The sequence below is a fragment of the Somniosus microcephalus genome, chromosome 8, assembly GCF_052327205.1.
Source record: "Somniosus microcephalus isolate GS21.2 chromosome 8, FLI_Smic_1.0, whole genome shotgun sequence".
NCBI classification, from domain to species: domain Eukaryota; kingdom Metazoa; phylum Chordata; class Chondrichthyes; order Squaliformes; family Somniosidae; genus Somniosus; species Somniosus microcephalus.
The window spans coordinates 177,594,194-177,620,413 of record NC_140994.1 but is presented as its reverse complement, the minus strand read 5'-3'; the positions used below and the strand labels follow the sequence as shown (position 1 = coordinate 177,620,413).

Sequence of the window (26,220 nt, the reverse complement as noted above, 5' to 3'; positions counted from 1 at the left end):
CTTTGACCACGTTTTTGGTCATCTGTCCTGATATCTCCTAATGTGGCTCAATGTCAAATTTTGTTTGATAAAGCTCCTGTGAAGTGCCCTGGGACATTTTACTATGTTAAAGGCACTATATAAAATGCAAGTAGTTGTTGTTATTGTATAAATGTAAGTTTTTTTCTTTCTTTGCCCTGTAAAAAGCACATATACCTTAAAGTGAAAATATAAAAATCAGTATGCATTAGAATGCATGCACTATATACTGAACCTATGTCCAAACCATATACTAAAATTATATAACTGGACCCAAACATTATATACACTAAAACCACTCATTTTATACTGAAACGGAACATAAATATACACATACACTTCAGATTAAAATATATAAACACTATGGACTGAATTGTTTCTCTATCATACATTGAAACAGTACACACTATATTTTATAAATCACTGGTTAGGCCTCAGCTTGAGTATTGTGTCCAAATCTGGGTGCCACACTTTAGGAAGGATGTCAAGGCCTTGGAGAGGGTGCAGAGGAGATTTACCAGAATTATATCAGGGATGAGGGACTTCAGTTATGTGGAGATGAGAGAAGCTGGGATTGTTCTTAGAGCAGAGAAGGTTAAGGGGAGATTTAGTAGTTTTCAAAATAATTAGGGGTTTTAATAAGAGGAAATAATAAGAAACTGTTTGTACTGGCAGGTGTGTCAGTACCCAAAGGACACAGATTTAAGATAATTGCCAAAAGATACAGATATCCAAAGTGAACATACAATATAGAATGAAAATAGGTTAACATTGCACACTAAAACCACACAAACATGTGGGATGACTCCAAGGGTGATTTTTTCATATTTCCAGTTGCAACATCCCAACTATTAAAGTGAATCACTTTTCAGGCTTTAACAATGAACAGAAAACTCGCAATGGAACAGTTGGAAACCTCAGAGAGTGAAACAGAATACTTCATGCATTCCCTTGAAATATAGTTTCAGTTCTACTCCTGGGGCTGACTGCAACCCCCTACTGACCACCCCAGTCACGATCGCAACAACAGTATAATGTTGAATAGAAAATGATCACAAAGACACGATTACGTAAATTAAATCATAAATAATACCCTTTCAAAGCAGAAAATAAAAAAGACTTGCATTTATATAGCGTATTTCACGACATCAGGATCTCCCAAAGCACTTTTGAAGTATAGTCACTGTTGTAATGTAGGAAATGCATACAGCAAGCTCCCACAAACAGCAATGTGATCATGACCAGATAACTTGTTTTCTTATCTTATGTTGATTGAGGAATAAATATTGGCCAGGACGCTGGGGATAACTCCCCTGCTCTTCTTCAAGATCGTGCTATGGGATATTTTACATCCACCTGAGAGAACAGACAGGGCCTCGGTTGAATGTCTCATCCGAAAGACAGCAGCTCAGCACTGCACTGCAGTGTCAACCTAGATTTTTATGCTCAAGTCTCTGGAGTTGGACTTAAACCCACAGCCTTCTGACTCAGAAGGCAAGAGTGCTACCCACTGAGCCACAGCTGAAACAGGTCCACAATCACCCAGAGAAAGCGGCTAATATATCCGTAATAGATATCTCATCAATAGAAGTTCACTGTAATTGCTCTAACTTGGATTTCTGTATTTGACAGGATTATACATAGGCATTATAGTTTACATATATATTTGATAAAATCCCATCACATTTCACCAAAACAATGGATTATACAATAAAAGAATCTGAAATATAGCGTACATTATCTCTGAAATATTAGAAATTAAATTTGTAGGTTTAGGCACGAAGGAGTATCTATTATTGACTATTGTTGCAAACAAGTAAATAGAGCAGCTCTGGATAGGCCCATTTGTTAATACTGTAGGTCACTCACAAAGCGTTGTCCTCAATTTTTAAATTCCCATACTCGTTCGTATCGTTTTATCTACGTGAATTACTAAAATTATATTGTAATTTATATCAAATGTTTGAGTAATATAACTGATTCATAACCCTATAATAACGCCGATTCTGTTATAGGAAAAAGCATACTTATAAAATTTGAGGAGTTTTTCCTGCCCTCAAATACCCGTGCATTTTACTTCGTTGTCACAAACTGGCATCGACCTACCAATCAGTCAAATCTCAACTGTAATCGGACACTTATTGAGGAATAGCGCCAGTGTTACTCTAATTGAGATTCATCCTTAGTTATTCTAACCCCCTTTCTCTTTTGGTCCTATATGGCAACTGAGCATGTGTACGTGACACAGGCCTCTGACATCGAGGCTCTGTAAATCTAATAGTACTGTGCCTATGACGCTAATAAGCCGATTCATCTCACATGTCTCGGTGAAATAGCGTTTATTTGCTTTTTGTATGTGACGTCACCAAAAGTTTAGCACCCCTTTCCATTGCTTCAGATGACGCTGTGTCCTTCTCTGTGTAGAATACATAAACCGCGAGCTTCACTGGCAGTCAAATAACTATCATTTAATGTCGTAGATTTTTTTAAGTTCCAACCTCGAAATAGTTAAGAAATACTTACAATATACTTCTACCGGCTACAATATAGCCCTGGAAAATTCACTGCTTAGCATCTCCTTCCTGGGATTGGAGGATTTGCAGGCGCCTTGCTCCCACACGTTAGCAACGTTTAGAAAACACACCACTATTAAAGTATAGATATATCCCAATAGTCACTCCAAGGTTACGTCAGCACAATTCTGAGTGTAATTCCGAAGTGAGAATTAAATTTGTACTGAAAGCCCCGACGAGTTATTTAATTGTCCCGTTATGTGTTAAAAGTTCTGCGCAAACTAGTTTGGAAGAAGTTATTTTCTGCAGGGAGTTTTATATTTAAGAAACACACATCCTGAAATTGAAATTGCCGCATATGCATATACTTTTCTGATTAGTTATTAATAATCAATTTGAATCAGTTTACGGAGAATTTATCTCCTTCCCCATTTTATTTCTAGGTATTCGGTATCAGTATGGTGCACGGTTTGAATAACTGGAAGTTAAAGATATTAAAGATGTTCGGTGCGTCTTTGCCTGAGCGCCGTACATCGCAGCCCAGCCTTGACTGGTTAACGTTCCTGTTTACTTTCAGCACCCCAGTAATGTTTAATTGATGTAAAGCCCGGGATTGTTATTTAGAATTTTCTACCCCTTCTATTTTGCTGCTCGAATTGTTGTTTGATTTAGTCACACTTTTTATACTTTCTGGTTTAAAAAAAGATATTTTCTGATTAAAACGGGGCGTGAATGAAAGCACAAAGGGCTTCATATTTGCAACGTGTTCCAATTTACGAATATTTAAATAGAAATACAAAAAACACATTTTTTCCGCAACAGTGTCGGTACAAAAACATGAGTTACAATCAAGTGACCCTGTTTTTATCAACCAAATGTATAGTATTACGTCGCGACTGCCTGTATCTTAGCGAGACAAAAATAACTCTTGATATAATTAAAAGGAATTGGGTGGAGCTGTTTTCGGATAGTTTTAAGTTACAGGTTCTGTGATCCCATGATAAGGGGAATAAAGAAAAGAGAAATGGCTCATAAAGATACATATGTGCAAAGTGTTACAACTTACGAACATTAAAAACAGAAATACAGAAATACAAAGAGTTTTCTTGTAGACTTGTGCAGAGTGCTCCAAATAGGAGCAGTTCACTGGCCTGGCTGCGGGCAGTTCAACAGATAGTTCTCTTGCCAGCTATTGAACGAATCCCTTTAAATCTTCGTAGCGCAATTATAAACAACAGGAAATTAACAATAGACAAGCAGTTCTTTAAAATCTTTTTGGATGTAAATATTCTAATTTTCAAAATGCGCGGATTTACACTACATATGAATTAACGAATATAAAATATCTCTTCGACAATCCAAATGATTCCTGTAAACTTATCAAAAAGCCCGAACGATAAATCAAGGAACTGTTACTGAGAAACCAATCACCGAGTGGTTGTACAGAAGACAATCGCCAATCATATATTTGACCTCTTGGGTAATGTATTTAGCAGGGACCTCGCGTTGTGAATGTTTGAATCAGTTCGCTTTGTTTTCGAACTATGTGCGGAGTTTGGGAGAGTGGAGTTTTTAGCTAAGTGATTGGCATGAGGTGAAGAGTGTGGAAAGCCGGCAGTCTGGGTCCTAATGCGTGTGGCGTCTATCTTTGTTGCTGTTTGGGACAGTGAAATGGATGAGATAAAATACCAAGACAGATTTCAGAGGCTGGGGCTGATACTCCGCACAGCACAGGAAGTTTAAACAAAAGACTATTAATTTTTTTTTAAGAGCTACAAATAAAAAGCCCGTACCTAGCGAACCAAGTACTGATGGGACTATCGAGTGAAGCAAAAGGATCATTTATTTAATTAATCAAATGTGAAGCAAGAGGAAATCTGCACTTCATCTCAATCTGAGTCGTTATGATCCGCTTCTTTCGGCGAAAATTTTAAATAAAATGAAAAAGTACCGACAATAATGCATTTAACTTATAGAACGGTGTTTCTATACAAAATGGTGCTATTCTAGACTGCACAGAGCAGAGTTACTGTACAATATATGTTGTTTCTCAGTATCTCACTAAGGTTTACATTTTGCAGTGATTCTTTCACAAATATTTCATTAAAGATAGCATCATGCATCGACTAGTTGAAGCATGTTGGGTGAAACGCATACCCATGATACATAGAAACATAGAAACATAGAGATAGGAACAGGAGTAGGCCATTCGGCCCTTCGAGCCTGCTCCGCCATTCAATGAGATCATGGCTGATCTTCGTCTGAGATCATAGCTGATCTTACCAGTTCAGTACCCCGTCCCCGCCTTTTCTCCGTAACCCTTAATCCCCTTAGCCTTCAGAAATATATCCAATTCTCTCTTGAAAATATTTATTGAATTAGCCTTCGCAGCCCTCTGTGGCAGGGAATTCCACAGGCTCACCACTCTTTGAGTGAAGAAATTCTTCCTCATCTCTGTTTTAAATGATTTGCCCGCTATTTTTAGACTGTGGCCCCTGGTTCTGTGCTCCCCGGCCATTGGAAACATTCTCTCTGAATTCAGCCTGTCCAGGCCTGCCATAATTTTATATGTTTCGATGAGATCCCCTCTCAATCTTCTAAACTCCAGTGAGTACAAGCCCAAACTATTTAATCTCTCTTCGTAGGCCATTCCCGCCATTCCAGGTATCAGCCTGGTGAATCGCCGTTGCACTCTTTCCATGGCAAGAACATCCTTCCGCAGATGGGGCGACCAAAACTGTACACAATACTCCAGATGCGGTCTCACCAGCACCTTGTACAGCTGTAGTAAGGTATCCCTATTCCTATACTCGAACCCCCTTGATATGAAGGCCAACATACCATTTGCCTTCTTAATCGCCTGTTGCACCTGCATGCTCTCCTTCAGTGACTGGTGCACAAGAACACCCAGGTCCCTCTGCACTTCCCCATCTCCCAATCTATTGCCATTTAGATAATAATCTACCCTCCTGTTTTTACCCCCAAAGTGGATAACCTCGCATTTATCCACATTATAGTGCATCTGCCACGTATCCGCCCATTCCCCCAACCTGTCCAAATCGCACTGTAGCCTCCTGACATCCTCATCAGAGCCCACCCCTCCTCCTAGTTTAGTGTCGTCAGCGAATTTGGAAATATTGCATCCAATTCCCTGATCCAGATCATTTATATATATTGTGAACAGCTGGGGTCCCAGGACAGATCCTTGCGGCACCCCGCTGGTCACTGCCTGCCACTCCGAAAACGAGCCGTTTATTCCAACTCTCTGTTTTCTATCCGCCAGCCAGTTCTCTATCCACGTTAATACTTTGCCCCCAATCCCATGAGCCTTAATTTTGCATGATAATCTTTTGTGTGGAACCTTATCGAAGGCTTTCTGGAAGTCAAGGTACACCACATCCACTGGCTCTCCCCCATCTATTTTACCAGTTACTTCCTCAAAAAATTCCAGCAGATTAGTGAAACACGATTTACCCTTTGTAAATCCATGTTGACTCTGTCCGATCCTTTCCCCATTTGTCAAGTGCTCCGCTATTTTATCCTTAATAATGGACTCTAGCATTCTGCCCACAACCGATGTAAGGCTTACTGGTCTATAATTCCCTGCTTTCTCTCTACCCCCCTTTTTAAATATTGGGGTAACATTAGCTACCCTCCAATCCACGGGTACTGTTCCCGAGTCAATGGAGTTCCGGAAGATGATCCTTAGAGCATCTGCTATCTCCAGGGCCACCTCCTTAAGTACCCTAGGATGTAGTTTATCAGGCCCCGGGGATTTGTCGGCCTTCAGTCCCCTCAACTTACCCAGCACCATATCCCTAGAGATACTAATTTCTGTCAGCTCCTCCCTCTCATTAGTCCCTATGTTTGCCGATATTCCTGGGAGGTTATTTGTGTCCTCCTTTGTGAATACAGAACCAAAGTATGAGTTTAATTGGTCTGCCATTTCCTTATTCTCCATTATATATTCTCCCGAATCGGACTGCAAGGGACCGACTTGGGATTTTACCAGTCTTTTCCTCCTGATATACCGATAAAAGCTTTTGCAGTCTGTCTTTATGTTTGCTGCAAGTTTACTTTCGTATTCTATTTTCCCCTTCCTGATTAATCCCTTTGTCCTCTTTTGCTGTATCTTGTACTGCCCCCAATCTTCCGGTCTGGTGCTTTTTTTTGCCAGTTGATATGCCCTTTTTTTTGATTTTATGCTGTCCCTAATTACCCTCGTTATCCACGGTTGAGTCACCTTTTTAGGTTTATTTTTGTGCCAAACCAGTATAAACATGTTCTGGAATTCTTCCATTCTATCTTTGAATGCTTGCCATTGTCTATCCACTGTCAATCCCCCCAGAAACACCACCCAATCAATCTTACCCAATTCCCGTCTCATACCCTCGTAATTCCCTTTATTTAAGTTCTGGACCTTAGTCTCTGATTCAATTTCCTCACTCTCCATCTCGACTGAGAGCTCGATCATATTATGATCGCTCTGACCCAAGGGGCCTCGTACAAGAAGATTGCTGATAAGTCCCTTCTCATTGCACAATACCCAGTCTAAAATGGCCTGATCTCGAGTCGGCTCCTCGACATATTGGTCCAGATAACCGTCCCGAAAACATGCTGCCAGGGGAAAATAACCACCTTTCACACACAGCAACGGGTCAGGTTCATCTTTATTATAGTTATAAATAGCACTGGTAAATGTTAGCTAATAATGAATGGGGTGTTTAAAATAAAAAATAATCTTATCCGAGATATTAGATGATCATTTGGTTAATGACATCATCGCCTGAATCCTGACCACTTTCGCCTTCCCCAACTCTCCAGATTATTTATTTATATTCAAAACCATATTTCCTTACAATTAGCTGATTATTAGCATTGATTATAAATTAACCTCGGATTGACTTCAAAGCTGTAATATGGTACAAGGTTGGGCACCGCTTGAACATTATTTTTACTGTTTTGCGCATTATTTGAAGTATTTGATGATATTTTTGTATCATTCCAAATCAATTATTAATGTATATATTTGACATATTTATCTGCATAATGCTGAGTGTCGCTTTTCAGCTCGTATATTGGCCAATTGTAACCGGATGATCATTGCAACCGTTCGTGACCCTCTCTAGAAAGATGATTGGTGGCTGTTTTACTTCCCAGCCAGTGTTCCAAAGAGAGGATTGGCAGCCATTCGGTCCTAGCGTGCCCCTGGTAGGCTTTGCTAATGCTTCAGTTGTTGCTCAAGCGAGAGAGGGAAAGGAATTTGTGAAGTAACAATCAGTTTAAGTTATACTTTACATCTTATTCATTTACCATTACCATCATAGTTTAATCATCTCATTTCTAATGTCTCACTTTGTGTTAATAGTACAAAATAAAGAGAAAGAAAGGCACTCGTTGGTGTCTTCTGCAATGTTGCTGAGAATTTACAAACATTTCCTAAACTGCAGATTTACCTCTCCAACATCGATTAACAATTAAACGACCGCAGGATATCGTGTTAAATAGCAATTCGAATGTGTAGTCTAAAAGGTTACCATAATAAGCACCGCTGCAGTATGCATTATATGCTGTAAATTTCTGTCATTATAAAACAAAATATAGCATTCGATTTCCCACGAGCAATGCCATGGTAGATCTACTGAAACATATATATTTTATATTGCCTAACAGAGGAGAGACTTTTTCCTGTAATTCATTCAGTCATCATAACGATAAATGAGCTGGTCACACTGCACGTCCCACGTCCCAAAATATACACGTTATATGATCTTAATCTCAATGAGTAAGGGTTTGCCTCATGCAGCCCATTAGAAATTATTGCATGTTCCTTAATCCAATCTTGCAATTCCCGCTAAACACAGAAATTGCTCGTACTGCAGTCTCGTGGTTTTGGAATTTATCTGAACCTCTGGATTGTATTTCTGTCTTTTTTTTTATTTGTATTTCTGTCTTGCATTTGCTCGGAGTGCCACGTGTCCTCCAGTTTAGCACCTACCCTATTTTATTGCAACCATGTGAAGATTGGGCAAAGCACAATATTTTAGCGAAAATCAAATCCTTTCCCAAATGGCTCCCCCCCCACCCCCAAAAATGGCTACCCCGCCACCCAAGAATGGCTCCCCCCCCCAAAGAATGGCTCACCCCCACCCCCCCCCAAGAATGGCTCACCCCCACCCCCAAGAATAAGTTGCCAGTTTTGAAAATAACCGTTGTTATTTTCACAAGTTTTAATTACCGAGGCATTCTCGCCTCCGTGAAGAAAATCATCATCATTGCTGTGTGAACCCCATAAACAGATTAAGAACGGGTCAAACACACAGTTCTCCTATAGCAATATTTCTATCACCTCATACTCCTTTCTCTCGGAAGCGGCCATAGGGAGAATGACCCGGAAATGGACCAGATCCGTCGTATTTAATGGGAAGAGCATCAATCAGTTTGACAAAAAGCAGCGCAATAACACTTCAACGAGTGTTTGCTTTCTCAGCAATTATTGCTCCAAAGGAGCCCAGTTGTTGATACAGTAGCCTTGAAAGTGCCAACCTACATTTATCACACGGTCAAACATTGGACTCCCATCTACTAGCTGGAATACGTGAAGACTATAAACACAATAAAGAAGGCTGGAGCCAAAGGCTGAATGTTGAAAACAGCAATAAAAATGGCGCATTTGTTTTGAATAATGTCAGTCCCTGAAGTCATTGTTTTCTTTCCTCGAATTGGAATCCGTGCTGTTTATAATACAGACTGTAGTACAATTTTGACACACTTATGCAGGGGCTGTACTTTTTTCAAGTGCTTGGCATAAGGTATTTACTGATAAATATCCTTATCCAACCCACCCAAGTTTGGTGTCAAAAGCGCTAAAATCTCACAAATAGCCCACTTGTGTAAAAGTCCCATGTAATATTTATTAATACCTGGAACACCAGGATATGTTAGTATCGAGTTTTCTCCTCAAAATACTGTATAATCCTTTAGTTAACGAGGATGAAGTTTCGCTGAAAAATTGAAATGATGAAATAATCTTAACTCTAACTAGTTAGAGACAAACACCCCCAAAGGGTTGATTTTTTTAACGGGCGGATATAAATGGGAATCGGCTCAGGGTCGCTACAGACGTTAAGTGAGCACACCGCCTGGGAACTACTGTTAGAAAAACTTTGGTCGGGAAAACGCTAAAAGATGGGAACGGAGAGAAATGCCACATGTAAAAAAATATATTTCGTGTGAGCGAGAAATATAGCGTGTTTTGATCAATGATTTAAAAATGTTACAAGACTAATATGCAAGCGACTTAAACTAATTTCAAAAACAAATTTGCGGATGTCGCTGTGTGTATAAATAGGATATAAGCTCATATTCTCAGGTTTCTTTTTAGGAAACGACAAAACGAAAACTATGTGGTGGAAATCGTCAGTAAATGTTGGAGCGCCTAAGAGATAAAATCCAAGATACCTTTATGTCACTTATATCAAGTGTCGTTTTTGTGTGCAGAGATCGTTCTTGTTTAGTGAGTTTTGCGAGGCTCCGTTTAAATTGGCAAGATTTAAATCCTGAGATACGGGACACCAATAACTGTCTAAAAACTGTCAGCACGGACACAGCTATTACAGGAAGCCTGATGCACTCTGTCAGAAGCTATCATGACACCACCATTAATTTTAACTGAGGAATTTTAATTGAAACGGATGTCAGTACTTCACATGATAAGGGAATCTTATCAGATATTATTGTATCTATCCACCGAATTCGTTCACTGTGGCGGTGCATGGGGTCACTGTTTTTACACTACTCCATTCGAGTTATGTTGTATTTGTGACTAAATCTGAGCAGGATTCTGCAAGAACTCCCCTTTTTGTTTTTAATTACCATCTCGCTTATGCTATCGTTAAAAAGGAAAATATTTTTAAATGCCCCAATTTCAGATGCGAGGCAGAATAATAGTGTACTTCTGTCCGAGTTGTGTCTTTAATCACTTCAGCAGTCACACACTGACAGAAAGGATTATGGCCCTGATATCAATTACTTGATTATGCGCCTGTTTCACAGAAGCAGTAAAACAATTTCAAATCCACTTCCTGATAATAAGGTAAAAGCTTGTCTTACACTTGGGTCGAAGCAAACTCCACTGGCTTCCTCAACCTTGTCATTCCATCATTTCTGCTCGAGATTTCAGAATCGGGCTTCCAATAATCGCTTGGAGCCTCCCGAAGTGTGTCCGAACCAAAGTCTAGAGGAACTGATGATCTCTATTTGTTTGGTGTCAATTAGATTACTTAAGGAACACCCTTGAAGAACATACACATGAATATCGATTCCTGGGCGTTAATTACTAATCTGCACCCTAATCCAGTGACTCACGTGAAGTCTGGAGAACAGAACTCCAGCAGATTATATGTCAACTGAATTAAGACATTGCAGTAGCGTCTCTTCCCTCCCTGCCAGTTGCCTGCTAATTTATAAATACATTTCACATCTGTTGATAATTGTCTATTATCATTGTACACGGCGCCATTATTGTCTCACGCTGCTTAATGACATCCTTATCGAAGATCGTAGCACGAAATTATTAATCTCGGAGATACTTGTTAAACGACGAAATTGATATTAAAGTATGAGGCGATATGCGGTTATCCCTGCAATGACTTTATTTACTCTACAACGTACAGTGTAATACTGCGTGTAAATCAAATTCAGAGTATTGAGCTGTATTCTAGTACAGTAATGCAATCCCTTGATACCTTTAGGGAAATGTTGCATTATACCCCTTTAACTTTTTACCACTACACAGAGCAGAAAAATACATACTTTAAAACGGTAGCATTTAAACCACGCTTTGCTTCTGCCAATCGTCTTTTATGACTGTTATTACTTCCTGTTCATGGCTACTATTCCATTAGTGGTTACCTCGTGTAACTAGTTACTACTGTTGTTAAACTGTTCACACGTGTTATTAATTGTCTATATACAAAACTAAGAGCTAACCTGCTGTTATTGTGCTCGGGACCTGGTGTGAATTGCTGGGACATATTGCTGGGATTGAATGGGAAGGTCCACTGCTACCAAGACTTGCTGATTGGGCACTCCATTCCCGGGATTACCCACTCACAATCTGTGTACTCGGTTTCACTCCCAATCCACCCACTCTTAAAAGCAGACCAGGGTTCCTATCAATCATGGCCTGCTTTGCATTTTGTCAGTGAACTAGCCTGGGATTTCCCTGCCAATTGTTTCCACTCTAAATCCCTATGTGCACATTTATAATGGCTACTGCCTATGAAAACTATCTTGGTTTTGATTCCCCGGGTGCAACGCCAGGGGAGATCGACTAATATACCAATTAATAACTCCTTTTGATAAAATGAGTTATCTCAGTGGTACTGTTGAATGTGGCTCGTGTTATTAACTGGACCATCTAGATTATAATGCGTGTGCATTCTTCAAAATGCCTGGCTATACCAGATAAGCTTTCCTCTACCTTGACCACCTGGCTATTTGTTCACCAGAACGGAAGAATGCAGCGAAAACCTCGGCTAGTGTTCGGCGTATAAGGAAATTAGTAGCGAGAAGATGGTGGAGAAAGCTCATGAGGCGTTATTGTATTCTCTTATCTTATTGGTTGATCACATTTCCATGGTTAATTGTAGAACTAAGTATACAGCATCGAAACTTTAACCCAGTCAATGGACTCCGCATTTTCTTTCAAATAACAGTCGCGTCGGACATTCATACTCAGCTTGCTGACAGAGGTTGAGTTTCCCAATATTTACCATGTTATGTGTGGAATCCAGAAAAACTGGCAAGGGAAGGATTAGTTACCCCAATGGGAGTGCACGGAGATCTGTTTAAGCGGATCCGCCCGAGCCTCCCACTCAAAGAGGCAATGCAGAGGATGGAAGCTAATCTGGTGTGGAACTCACTGGAAGCTTTCTAAATATACAGCTTAAAAGCTTTTTAGTTGACTTTTTTTGGCTTTGTGTCTGCACAATCTTGTGATCATCAAGATTATAAATAATTTGCCATCCTCACCTTTTCATGTTTTACCGTGTATCTTGTAGGATTTAGCGTTTTTATCACAGCGCTCCTAACGAGGAAGCCTCAGAAAAACAAAACCAATCACTCGGGAATAGCCGCAATGCTGTAAAACGTGTTGGCGAAGCTGCTGTCATCCAACCCGGTTAAAACCCACGCATCCGAGAAAGAGGTTAATTATGTTAAGCGCGCACCTTTTCTCGTTTTCCCAGATGTATATCTTTATAACACGGGCTTATTAAAGGCCAGGTTTAAAAATAGCCGAAGTACCTTGTTTGGTATGTAGAAACTATACGTTCGCTCTAGAGAATCAGAAAATATTTACAATACGACATCAAGAAGCGCATGTTAAGAGCGAAGAGACTGATCACAGATAAACCGAAGTTGGGCTTAAATAAATGCCAAGGCCTCAGCCCTCGGCCTAGAGTGCAAAAATAAAGAGAAGAAAGCGCAATGCAATCGTGTCAGAGGATGTAGCTGTACATCATTTCTCATCGGAAAATGTTTAAAGTGCCAGTCTCTACTTACCTGAACCGCGACCGTCAGAATATTGAACTTGCTTCTACCGGGGAACAAGCTCGCAAGTATGTGCTGGAATGTCGTGATTTTGCAAGTATACAGATGTTCTGAATGATCATTTATTCTTTCAAACGAGCTCTGCTCCCTGTAGTTTTCCATAAATATTGGTTGTAAATAAAACATTTTTCACCTGCCGTAATTTTTGCAACATATAGCACACAGTGAAGCACAGACAATTCAAAGTAGTGTTACGTTATATAGGGGTTTTGATGTACAGTGGCACTGAATATAAAAGCAAGGAAGCGATGTTGAATTTATACAAGATATTGGTAGGCTACAGTTGAAATACTGAGCGTAGTTCTAGGCACCCGTTATAGGGATTTACTACAATTATACCAGGAAAGGAGAGGTTAGATGCTGAAGTTTGACATGGGAAATTGCGGCTTTTTCACTGCAACAGGGCAGCTCAAGGGAGGGGCTAATGGAGGTTTTCAAAATTGAAAAGGGGTTGCAAGGATTAATAGTGGAAATTCACATGTTGGCAAATAGGTATAAATGGTGCATTCACTTACAATTATCACCAGAATAGTGAGGGAAGAAGTTGCAAGTCATTTTGTTCACAAAACGTTATTAGAACTTGAAATGCTTTAGCACAAGTGGTCATTGAGGGAGAGACTATACTTCATTTAAAATAAGTTTGGGTAAGTATTTTAAAAATAAATACTCACACTTAAATATCCTTCACGACCTCAGGACGTCCAAAAGCGCTTAATGTAGCAAACGTATTGGTCAATTTGCGCACTGCAAGGTCCCACAAACAGCAGAGATAATGACCAAATCATCAGTTTTTATTGATATTGATTGAGGGATAAATATTGGCTAGGACGGGGGAGGGGAGCGGGGTTGAACTCCCTTGCTTTTCTTGAACGAGTGCCATGGGATCTTTTGCATCCACATGAGAGGGCAGATAGGGCCTTGCTTTAATGTCAGGTGGGAAAGATGGCACCTTTAACAGTGCCGCCTAAACTTGAACCCACAACTTTCTGACTCAGAGGTGGGAGTGCTACTAACTGAGCCAAGGCTGACACCTAGAATATACTTTATTCAACAACAACAACAACTTGTATTTATATAGTGCCTTTAACATAGTGAAACGTCCCAAGGTGCTTCACGGGAGTGTTATAAGACAAAACATTTGACACCGAGCCACATAAGGATAAATTAGGGCAGGTGACCAAAAGCTTGGTCGAAGAGGTAGGTTTTAAGGAGCGTTTTAAAGGAGGAAAGAGAGGTAGAGAGGTGGCGAGGTTTAGGCAGGGAATTCCAGAGCTTAGGGCCTAGGCAACAAAGGGCACGACCACCAATGGTTGAGCGATTATAATCAGGGATGCTCAAGAGGGCAGAATTAGAGCAGCGCAGGTATCTCAGGGTGTTGTGGGGCTGGAGGAGATCCCAGAGATAGGGAGGAGCGAGGACACAGAGGGATTTGAAAACAAGGATGATCATTTTGAAATCGAGGCGTTGCTTAGGGGAGTCAATGTAGGTCAGTGAGCACAGGGGTGATGGGTGAACGGGACTTGGTGCCAGTTAGGACACAGGCAGCCGAGTTTTGGATCACCTCAAGTTTACATAGGGTAGAATGTGGGAGGCCAGCCAGAAGTGCGTTGGACTAGTCAAGTCTAGAGGTAACAAAGGCATGGATGACGGTTTCAGCAGCAGATGAGCTGAGGCAGAAAAGGAAGAAATTACGAGGATACAGGGAAAGGGCAGGGAAATAGGACTAATTCGCTTCAGTTGAAGAGCCAGCACTAGCACGAATACTGGCTCTATCCCCTTCCGTGCTACAGTTTCTATTATTTTATGATTCTCCAGAAAGTGTTACATGAAGAAGCCTCTACTCGCCATGTGGATATCACAGTGCTGGATTCCTTCACTATCATAACATATCAGCTCGAGGGTTCGGACATTAATGCCATGTTTCTGACTAAGCTCTTAAAAGGCAAAACCACGGCAAGTGGCATCTTAAACATTTTAAAATCAATTCTGAAACGAGATGCGGCCACCACCTATCATTCCCAGCTATGAAAATGACCGCTGTGTGAACAGCGACAGCACGACAGTACGGCGAACGCACACACTAGTGATAGAAATGAAGGTTTCCTAGTTCCTTCTGTTTGTAATCAAAATCATTGGCTAAAAGATATGGGAATTCAACGTGCTGTTTTAGCCAAACTTTGTTGATCTCAGAGAAGCCTCTGATTGTGTCAAGCACGAGGTCTTGTGAATGTTACTGCCTGCCTTGGGTGCATAAGTGAATGGAATAAAAATGTTCCAATTGTTGTATTTGATTTGCAAACCATCGAATTTTGCAGAGTCAGGTATTGATAAGGATGAGTTAAGATCGCAACGCTCTTCAGCTTAGTTACTGACAGAATTATGATGGCAATAAAGGCTGGAATTCGCATTGTGTACACCTTCATCACTAATTTGTCATATACTGATCATGTGGCCATATTGCTGAAAATGAACATGTGCTAGAGACCGACCACCCGTCATCTATGCAAAACTGCCAAAGTTGGAATGGGAACCATCTGGTCAAAGATGAAAGCAATTCATTTAAATCCATTGCCTTCATCAGCTACTTGTCTGTAGGTCCGAAATAACGCCATGACTATATTGAACAGTTTATCCACCTCGGTTGCAATGTCCCATTTCGAGATGGATGTGAACATGAAATTAACCGAATAATCGTTCTTCCCAGATCCGTCTTCAATGGTACCCGTGGTGACATAGACTGGTCAACATTCAGACCAATCGTTCTGATTTTACAGAACGGTACAATTGAAATAATAGTGTAAAATACATCTTTGCGACTGATATTGCAAATTCCAATGGAATAAACGATCAGGAATTGTTCCAGTTTTATAAATGTAACGGAGACAAAGTTACGTTTATTGCTCTTCAAGTAGCAATTTGACCAGCACAATCTTGAATACCTAAAATATTCAAAAGTGCCGAAAATGAACATCCACACTTTTCGTTAACAATAAACTGACAGCACTGAAGGGAAGAGCTACTGGGAATTTCGGGATGTTATATTTTTCTATTTATATTATTTAGAAGTACTGTATTGAATTAATATCGGCTTTATGTACTCTCCGCTTTACAACACCAGACGTTGTATTGCGCATTCTTTTGTATCACATTGTTCTGACGCTAAATGGCACTTTCAATTTTAGAAAAGTAATTGGTTCACCGAGGCGACCAATGGAAACAGCGAGCTTGTGCTGAAAAGGCCTAGGGATAAAGACACTGGCAGGCTGTCGCTTGTCATTCCTTCCACCGGGCTGTCTTTCTCATTGTAATGACCGCTGCATGAAGATGCTTTGTTTGCTCTGTCATTTTGAGTAAATATAGTGATTGTCATTTCTTACTCAACTGAGTCAAAATTTCAGTCTTGGAGCAGTAATTGATGCACCATTTCTTGGAGCAGTAATTGATGCACCATTTCTTGGAGCAGTAATTGATGCACCATTTCTTGGAGCAGTAATTGATGCACCATTTCTTGGAGCAGTAATTGATGCACCATTTCTTGGAGCAGTAATTGATGTACCATTTCTTGGAGCAGTAATTGATGCACCATTTCTTGGAGCAGTAATTGATGTACCATTTCTTGGAGCAGTAATTGATGCACCATTTCGTTTCAAGGTACAGGTTCATAACATAGAATGGAATAACTAAGTACCAACATTCCAATAACATCAAAATGACCGTTTCTGTTCCATCTAACGCCGCAGGTTTTTGTTTGTTTTTTGTCTGTTAACACGCTGTCTACTGTTTCCTCTTTACGCTTGCAGTCCTAATCTTCTCTTATCCAAACTCTTTATCAGCGATCGATGTGTCTGAAGTGGTTGCAGGGCCAGTTTCCAACTCCCAGCATGTCGACTCTCGTGGATTCCATTCCTTCTCACACTTTGGGTAAACTCTCAGACCGTCCAGCCTTGTCCAATTGTTTAGGTACTGCACCGTTCTCCATACAATAGCTCAATAACTCATTGAGGAACCAGCAGGAGAGATCTTTGGTGTACGAGTACATTTGAAGGTTACAGGTCTCTCTGCAGTTTTAAATTAGTTGGTTTAAAATGTTAACTTTCAATATTCAGCATTTACATACTGTAATTGCCATTAGTTTGCAATTTCCAGCAAACTTCTGTTTCCCATGGTCCAGCTGCCCGGTTGGGCTTGACTCAGGGGAAATTATGTTGCGGAGAAACACAAACTCCAAAAATCGAACTTTATTGCTTAAATTGCCGAGTTGTAAATCCCTGTTCAAGAATTATTCTCTGCAAAATATTATTATGCAACATAAAATGGAATTGCCCAATTGCATATTCTCAATGACAAGAACAGGTTTTGTAAAAATCGAATTCACAGCACTGCATATAGAAATGTATGCGCCAAGCTTCAATGAGCTTTCAATTCTCCTTCAATTAGTCAATGTAAGTATTCCATGTTCAAGATGAGAAACCAAGGAGAAAGGTCAAAACCCATAGTGCAGGACAGGACAGCACCAAGGTTAAAGAGAGTGAGAGAGAGAATAGGTAAGCTAACAAGTAATCGGCAGGCGATGCAAAACGTGGGGTTCGAAAGGAGTCTGTTGTCTGACAATAAGCAACTTATTGCGTGGAATAATGTCAGGGCGCGTGGCCACACACACTCACAGACACCCACACACTCACACTCACACTTACACACACACATTCACACACTCACTCACAGACACACATTCACACACACTCACATTCACCCACACACTCACACTCACACACACACAGGCACACACATTCACACACTCACTCACAGACACACATTCACACACACACATTCACACACACATTCACACACTCAGTCACAGTCACACACATTCACACACTCACTCAGACACATACATTCACACACACACATACTCAGACACACACTCACAGATGCACACATTCACAAATACACTCAGATTCACATTCTCACACACACATTCACACACACACACACACTCAGACACACATTCACACACACACATTCACACACACACTCACAGACAGACACATTCACAAACACACTCAGACACACATTCACACACACACTCACAGAGACACACACATTCACACGCTCACTCAGAGACACACACATTCACACACACACTCACAGACACACACATTCACACGCTCACTCAGAGACACACACATTCACACACACACTCACAGACACACACATTCACATGCTCACTCAGAGACACACACATTCACACACTCACTCACAGACACACACACTCAGACACACACTCATGGACACACACATTCATACACACACTCAGACACACATTCACACACACACATTCACACACACACTCATAGAAACACACATTCACACACACACTCAGACACATACATTCACACACACACATACTCAGACACACACTCACAGATACACACATTCACAAATACACTCAGATTCACATTCTCACACACACATTCACACACACACACACACTCAGACACACATTCACACACACACATTCACACACACACTCACAGACAGACACATTCACAAACACACTCAGACACACATTCACACACACACTCACAGACACACACATTCACACGCTCACTCAGAGACACACACATTCACACACACACTCACAGACGCACACATTCACACGCTCACTCAGAGACACACACATTCACACACTCACTCACAGACACACACACTCAGACACACACTCATGGACACACACATTCATACACACACTCAGACACACATTCACACACACACATTCACACACACACTCATAGAAACACACATTCACACACACACTCACAGACACACACATTCACACACTCACTCACAGACACACACACACTCAGACACACACTCATGGACACACACATTCATACACACACTCAGACACACATTCACACACACACATTCACACACACACTCATAGAAACACACATTCACACACATACTCACAGACACACACATTCACACACTCACTCACAGACACACACACACTCAGACACACTCATAGAAACACACATTCACACACACACTCACAGACACACACATTCACACATCCACTCACAGACACACACACTCAGACACACACTCACAGACACACACATTCACACACACACTCAGACACACATTCACACACACATATTCACACACACATTCACAGTTACACACACTCAGACACACACTCACAGACACACACATTCACACACACACTCAGACACACATTCACACACACATATTCACACACCCACTCACAGACACACACACTCAGACACACACTCACAGACACACACATTCACACACACACTCAGACACACATTCACACACACACTCACAGACACACACATTCACACACTCACTCACAGACACACACACACTCAGACACACTCATAGAAACACACATTCACACACACACTCACAGACACACACATTCACACACCCACTCACAGACACACACACTCAGACACACACTCACAGACACACACATTCACACACACACTCAGACACACATTCACACACACATATTCACACACACATTCACAGTTACACACACTCAGACACACACTCACAGACACACACATTCACACACACACTCAGACACACATTCACACACACATATTCACACACACATTCACATGAACATACACACATTCACACACTCGCATTCACACTCACACTCACAGACACACTTTCACACTCTCACACTCAGACATACACACACATTCACACATATTCACACTCACACACTCACATTCACACACTCACACACGCATTCACACTCTCACACTCACACACACATTCACACTCACACACACATTCACACACTCACACACACATTCACACTCACACACATATTCACACACTCGCACACACACATTCACACCCTCACACTCACACACACATTTGTAAATGTGATGTCTGCGTCTTTCGGGGAGACTATATGTGTCCTGTAATCACCAGTGTCAGTTTGTCTGTTGTATAATGAGGTTTCACTGTGTCACCCGAAAGTGAGCAAAAATTACTTCGTTCAAATATATGTTTAAGTTATTTCGTGTGCATTCTTTTTTCAAATCAAACTTGCCATAAAGTTTTTTAAAAATTCAATTTTGTAAGTATTTTAGAGGAATTCCTGATATGAAAATGAAACGTGTTCGTATTAGGCCATATTAGGTATATCAGTAAAACGCCTAACCGTCGGTGCACAGTGCACAGTACCTTAGACCAATAGACGCTTGTATAACACGTTGGCCTCAGTGATCTGATGCCCCCCCCCCCCCACCCCCACCCCACCAGTGTACTGATGTCAGATAGCACCAGCACATCCCACAACCAGATATTTTAGTCTAACTGCAGGGGAGATGAACGGTGCCGCCGAATAACTTATTTGAACGGTTACTCTTAATTGTTTTTGCTTATTCCGATGCCCAAATATCTCTTTCACTATAACCTTCCAAGACATCGCCTTCTGTGGTCACTTTGGATGCAATAGTTGGTTCTCAACATGTTTGCCGGCGCAGCAACTTCGACTCCATTCTCAGTGAAGGATATTTTAAATCTTCAGCACCATCCTGACATGGCGTCTCTGGGTGAGTCGGCGGGGCTCGACTCGCTTCCCTCCCCTGCCTCATGTATGCTAGCACGGACCAAACAGCAACACTACAGTGAGACGCAATCCCTGGCAGCATACAATGAGCTACTGCCTAAACTGAATTCCTGCAAAAACCATCCCAACTATTCAAGCACTTCATACGCAAATAATTATTTGGAAATCGACAACAGAGAAGTAAAGACAAGCAGCGGACCGACGGGAAACATTGTGAAGGGTAAGAAAGGAACTTTACAAATATTTGAAACCGTTTCACTTCATGTACAATGTTAATAAGTGTCTACAGTTATTTTTTTCGTAATATCTGCCTGATACGATATGTCCCGTTGATTTGGACTAGAACTTTAGGTCCACACTAATAAAAATGTCTGAATAAAATATATATCATGGCTGGAAAACTTTAAACCAGATTTATAACAAATATGTGCGACAGGCAAATGAACTTAATGAGAGTTTACAACAGAACACTTAGCACAGTGAAAAAAATAAATCTGTATAATAATTTTATATAAAAGTTGCATATATTTATTTCTGCAGCACTCTAAGGGTACCTTCATACTTCAAATAGATATCCACAGACCGCCTATGTAAATATACTATTTGGAGACTTATTCATCTTTCGAATAACTCAGAACAATGTATTGTTATGGGCTGTATAAAAATTAAAAGGCCATTTTATAATGAATGTAAATATTTATTGTACCTGATTTGAAATAAAAAATGTTTAAACATTTTTGAATTTTCTAATTTAAATTATTTCAGGGTCTATTATTTCGGTTCTACATTAGTTGCGGTTTTAAAATACTATGGAATAGACATCCGAGAACAGAAAATTATTTATTAAATGTGAGTTGTTCTCTGCCTGATCTCTGGTTAGCGATCAACTCGTGCCAAACTATTGCGATGATTTAACATTTAAGTTTCCTCGGGCTTTGCGTGGTCCTACACTGAGTTAATTTTTCAAATGTACCACTAAACTCACCAGGTTTGGATTCCCTCAATTATTGCGTCCTAAACATTTAGATATCCAATTCTGTATCACAACGGTTATTTGCTTTGTGACAGGGTATTGTGGTGTTCCCGGGTTCATTTTCAGTTTTAATACGTGGAAAATTAATACACCGATTATAACTATGTATTTTTTGTTAATATATTGGGGTATATATTTAAATATACTGTAGTGCTTGCGAATATATTTTCCACTTGGGGAGGCGTGAGGTGTTTTGTGTTTTTAAACGAAGAGTTCATTTTTATATATTTTCCAGAGGTCCTGAAACACGCGGTCAATGATCATTTTACGTATTTCCCAAAACACCGTATATGAAACCATGACTATATGAAATTACGCATTTTACAACACTTGACTTCACTATAAGATTTATTCTCCCCCATCCCGAACCTTATTATCCGTGGGTGCACCATGATCTTTGTACTTATAAATGATCTTGACAACGAAGCAGAACATTGTACACAGAAATTCAGGAAAATTTTAAAGTTGAAGAGAGAAATCGTTCAATTATAAGTGTCCTATTTCTTGTCATTTTTCAACGTGCTCATGTTGACCTTGTCAAGTACCGTCCTCTGATCTTTTGTGTTAACCAACCATTTGATATTGACGTCCTGGTTGAACTTCAACACTAACCGCGTTCTAATTATTTATTTTAGGACTGAAAATCATTTTGAGCTAAGTAAGATACCTCATACAAAACAATGGGCAACCGATTCACACTTAACCCATACTGGAGGAGTATCTCGAGCTTAAGTTGATATACTGTATCTCGAATTCCTGGGCCTTTCTGGGCTTCTGTTGAGATGTGCAAATAACATGAAAATGTATTAAAGTGCTGTAGTTGTGCCTTCCTGTTAATTGTATTGTAAACTTCATATAGACGTCAATGTATTTGTCAGGTTCTGTACATATTAGCTTGATCGATATTGATCGAAGCTGGCAAGCCCTTGGGAAAGGTGATTCACTGATAGAAACGGTTTAAGCCGAAAGATGTAGAAATAAATAGTAAGGGTCAGGTTATTATTAACGACCTTGCTTTGTAATTTAGAATGCCGACTGGTGGAAGTTAACGCGGAGAAGGAAGGGCAGAAACCTGACGAAGCCGAGCGACCCCGGCGAAGGAGAAGGAAACCACGAGTTCTCTTCTCTCAGGCACAGGTCTACGAACTAGAGAGGCGCTTCAAGCAGCAGAAGTATCTCTCTGCACCCGAGAGGGACCATTTGGCAAACATACTGAAGCTCACCTCCACCCAGGTCAAAATCTGGTTCCAGAATCGCAGATACAAATGCAAAAGGCAACGCCAGGACAAATCTCTGGAGATGGTGGGCCTCCCGCCTCCGAGGAGAATCGCGGTGCCAGTGCTGGTCAGAGATGGGAAGCCGTGCCTGGGAGAGTCTTCGCCTTATAACTCGCCGTATAACATGAACATCAGCCCTTACGCTTATGGCACTTATGCAAACTATACCAACTACAGTGGTGCTGCCACTACTGCCAACTACAGCTGCAGCTATCCCAGTGTGCAAGCCGTGCCCGCTTCTACAGCGGCCGGCAGCTTTATGAACATGAATTTCACTGTCACTGACTTGAACACTGCGGTACAGACTCAAATCCACCAGAACACTGGGGTTTCTACATTGCATGGGATCAGAGCCTGGTAATGTTATCATTGACCCAACCATAGCGCGGTATGCGCGCTCCCCATGGCTGGCTACACAGATTATTCATTATTCGACAGAACGGCGAGGAGGTGCAGCCTCTCTCCTTGTTTATATCGGTCACACAATAATAAAAATAATGGACAATTTGTCAATACGGCCAAAGCCCGTTAATATAGCATCAGAGTTAAAAAGTACTATTATTACACATCTTCAAACCTCTCAGTACTTTGGGAGGGAGAGGGGGCAATTTCACCCTCTTCCGAAGCTTTGCCATATTCCATTTCACTGAATGAGGTTTTGTCATTAATGAATCCCCAAAGCATTATTGTATAAAATACACTATTGTTTATTGCTCCAAATCAAATGGAACACAAGGTACGACTGAACACAAAATCGCGGATTATTGTAAAAGGAATACTGTAGTTTAAAAAAAAACTTGGGCAAATCCATCCGCAATTTATACGCTTTTTTCATAAAACTTTTGAATTTCATATTTTAAAATTGCTTTGTATTTGAGACTGTCTTCCGTAGTGCAGTGTAAATATGGTAAAGGGTGGCTGGTTCATTTAGTTTTAAAGGACGCACAATGTAAAAATAGTGTTGGTGGCACCACTTTGTACAGAAAAAACAGAATATTAGCAGCCCCCAATTCAGAGTTAAGTAGCTATAGATCAGGTAGAAAAAACACCTTTAAATCATGCACTAACGCTGCCATTTACTTTCTATTTTCTTTCTTTTATGGCATTATATAAAACTATCAAATTACAAAGATGTTGCTCGGAATCTTCGATCATGGTGTACACATTGTAAGCCGTTGGAAGTATAAATCACGACTGTTCAAACAGTAAATAGTGTGCAATGTGGCTTTTTGTTTATTTCATTTTTTCGCGAGGGTTACACGAACATGTATAATAAAAACACCACATATACATACGCATCGATTAATCACTTTGAAATTAAGTGAACAATATGCCTTCTCAGTTTAGCTCGCCTCTTTTGTCAAATCCACTAGAGTCAGCATTAAGGCGCAATGCCGACTCTGAATGACCTTTCCCTCGGTAAGTTTGCTTAGAATATTCCTTTTATCGATTTTTTAAAAACCGGCACGTTTTCCATTATACTAATGCTGTACGTTATTTGAAATATCCATCCGGATATAAAATTATGAATCCAACATGGCATAAATCTGTCGCTGTTCACGTAGTTTTATTTTAACAAACCTTCCGTAGTTTCCAGTTTTAACAGATAGGAACATTCAACGTGTTTTGCTATTTGATTTCCTGGCTTGCAAGAGCAGAGATGAATTCGTTTCGTTTTTGTTTTGTGTAAGTTAAATATTTAAATACCAATAACATCCTCTTCATAGTGGGTCTTTACAAGTGTACGCTACACAAAAAACTGGGAATATCTAATTCCACAAACATTGTCACACTCCACACCCCATCCCCGTGTTTTCAGGGGAAATTGTTATATTATATTAGTTCTTTGATGAGAAAATGTGTTACTAAATTTCGATTGCGCTGGGTGTTCGGAACGAAAATTGACTGCATTTTCTTGCTTATGAAATTAATTTGATTGAATTACGTTTACGAGATTATCAACTGAAAAATATTATGTTAGAGGTGAAATATTTTCAATAGAATACACTCTTCCCAGAGGTCAGGCATGAATTTATTTTACAGATGCAGCACTGGAACGCGTGTGAGTGAGGGAGGGAGAGATATGAGCTAGCAAGTGTGAATGAGAGATAAAGGGTGTACATGTAAGAAGCGCCACAGGGATCATGGAGGCTGTTGGAAAAAGAAGTCTGCAAAGGTCTGCACCAGACAGAGGCTACATTTAGATTGCAGTCTAAGACCAGTAACTGCAGGTCGGATTTCAGCGACCCAGTTTACACTGACGAAGGGTCTTCGACCCCAAACGTTGACTCTGTTTCTCTCTTCTCGATGCTGCCTAACCTGCTGAGTGCTTCCAGAATTTTTTGTTGTTGCCCGGTTTACACTACCTGACTGAATCAACAATTCTGCTGTTCAGAAGAGATAGGGTTTTGTGCTTAGCTGCTTATGTAAAGCTCTTACATACATCGCATTTACAGCTCAGGAACAGACAATTGGGCCCAACTGGTCTGTGCCGGTGTTTATGCTCCACACGAGCCTCCTCCCACCCTACTTCATCTAACCCCTCAGCATATCCTTCTATTCCTTTCTCACTCATGCGCTTATCCAGCTTCCCCTCAAATGCATCTATGTTATTCGCCTCAACTACTCCATGTGATAGCAAGTTCCACATTCTAACCACTCACTGGGTAAAGATGTTTCTCTTGAATTCCTTATTGGATTTATTCGTGACTATTTTATATTTATGACCTCTAGTTTTGGACTCTCCCAGCATTTAAAATGTGGATGTTTAGATAGCATAAATGACTATAGCCACATTATCTAAGCGTTTTGATTACTAACAGGTAGGTTTAAAAGGTGGTAGGAGGTCCAAGGAACCACTTTGGCACTTATTGAGGTTATATTCCTTGCAGTGTCAAACCAAAGTGGTGTGAGACTTATCTCCTCCAAGAGTCTCACAGGACATCACGACCTGACTCTGGATTTACACTGCAACTTAATATCAAGGCAAAACAGAAACCAAAGTTGTAGTGTAAATGCACCCAGAGCGAGTGGCTATCAGAGAATAAAACTCAGTGCTTGCACATAGAATGCATTTACACTGCAGCTACCAGCCTGAGACCAGTAGCTGCAGTTCTGCTTCCAGCTCGGCAGAGCCCTGTTTACATT

At 40.5% G+C, this 26,220-nt stretch overlaps 1 protein-coding gene across 1 annotated transcript; it reads left to right on the top strand.

Moving 5' to 3' along the window:
• The first annotated feature begins 20,470 nt into the window (after positions 1 to 20,470).
• Positions 20,471 to 24,297, top strand: nkx2-5 (NK2 homeobox 5). Its single transcript, XM_085995395.1, has 2 exons — positions 20,471 to 20,983; positions 22,824 to 24,297. The coding sequence occupies exons 1-2, from the start codon at positions 20,662 to 20,664 to the stop codon at positions 23,432 to 23,434; spliced, it is 933 nt and encodes a 310-aa protein (XP_085851521.1). The 5' UTR covers positions 20,471 to 20,661; the 3' UTR covers positions 23,435 to 24,297.
• The last annotated feature ends 1,923 nt before the right edge of the window (positions 24,298 to 26,220 follow it).

Coding starts and splice junctions, on each gene's coding strand:
- nkx2-5 (XM_085995395.1), top strand. CDS start 20,662: ATGTTTGCCGGCGCAGCAACTTCGACTCCATTCTCAGTGAAGGATATT. Junction 20,984..22,823: donor GACGGGAAACATTGTGAAGG/GTAAGAAAGGAA, acceptor TTTGTAATTTAG/AATGCCGACTGGTGGAAGTT.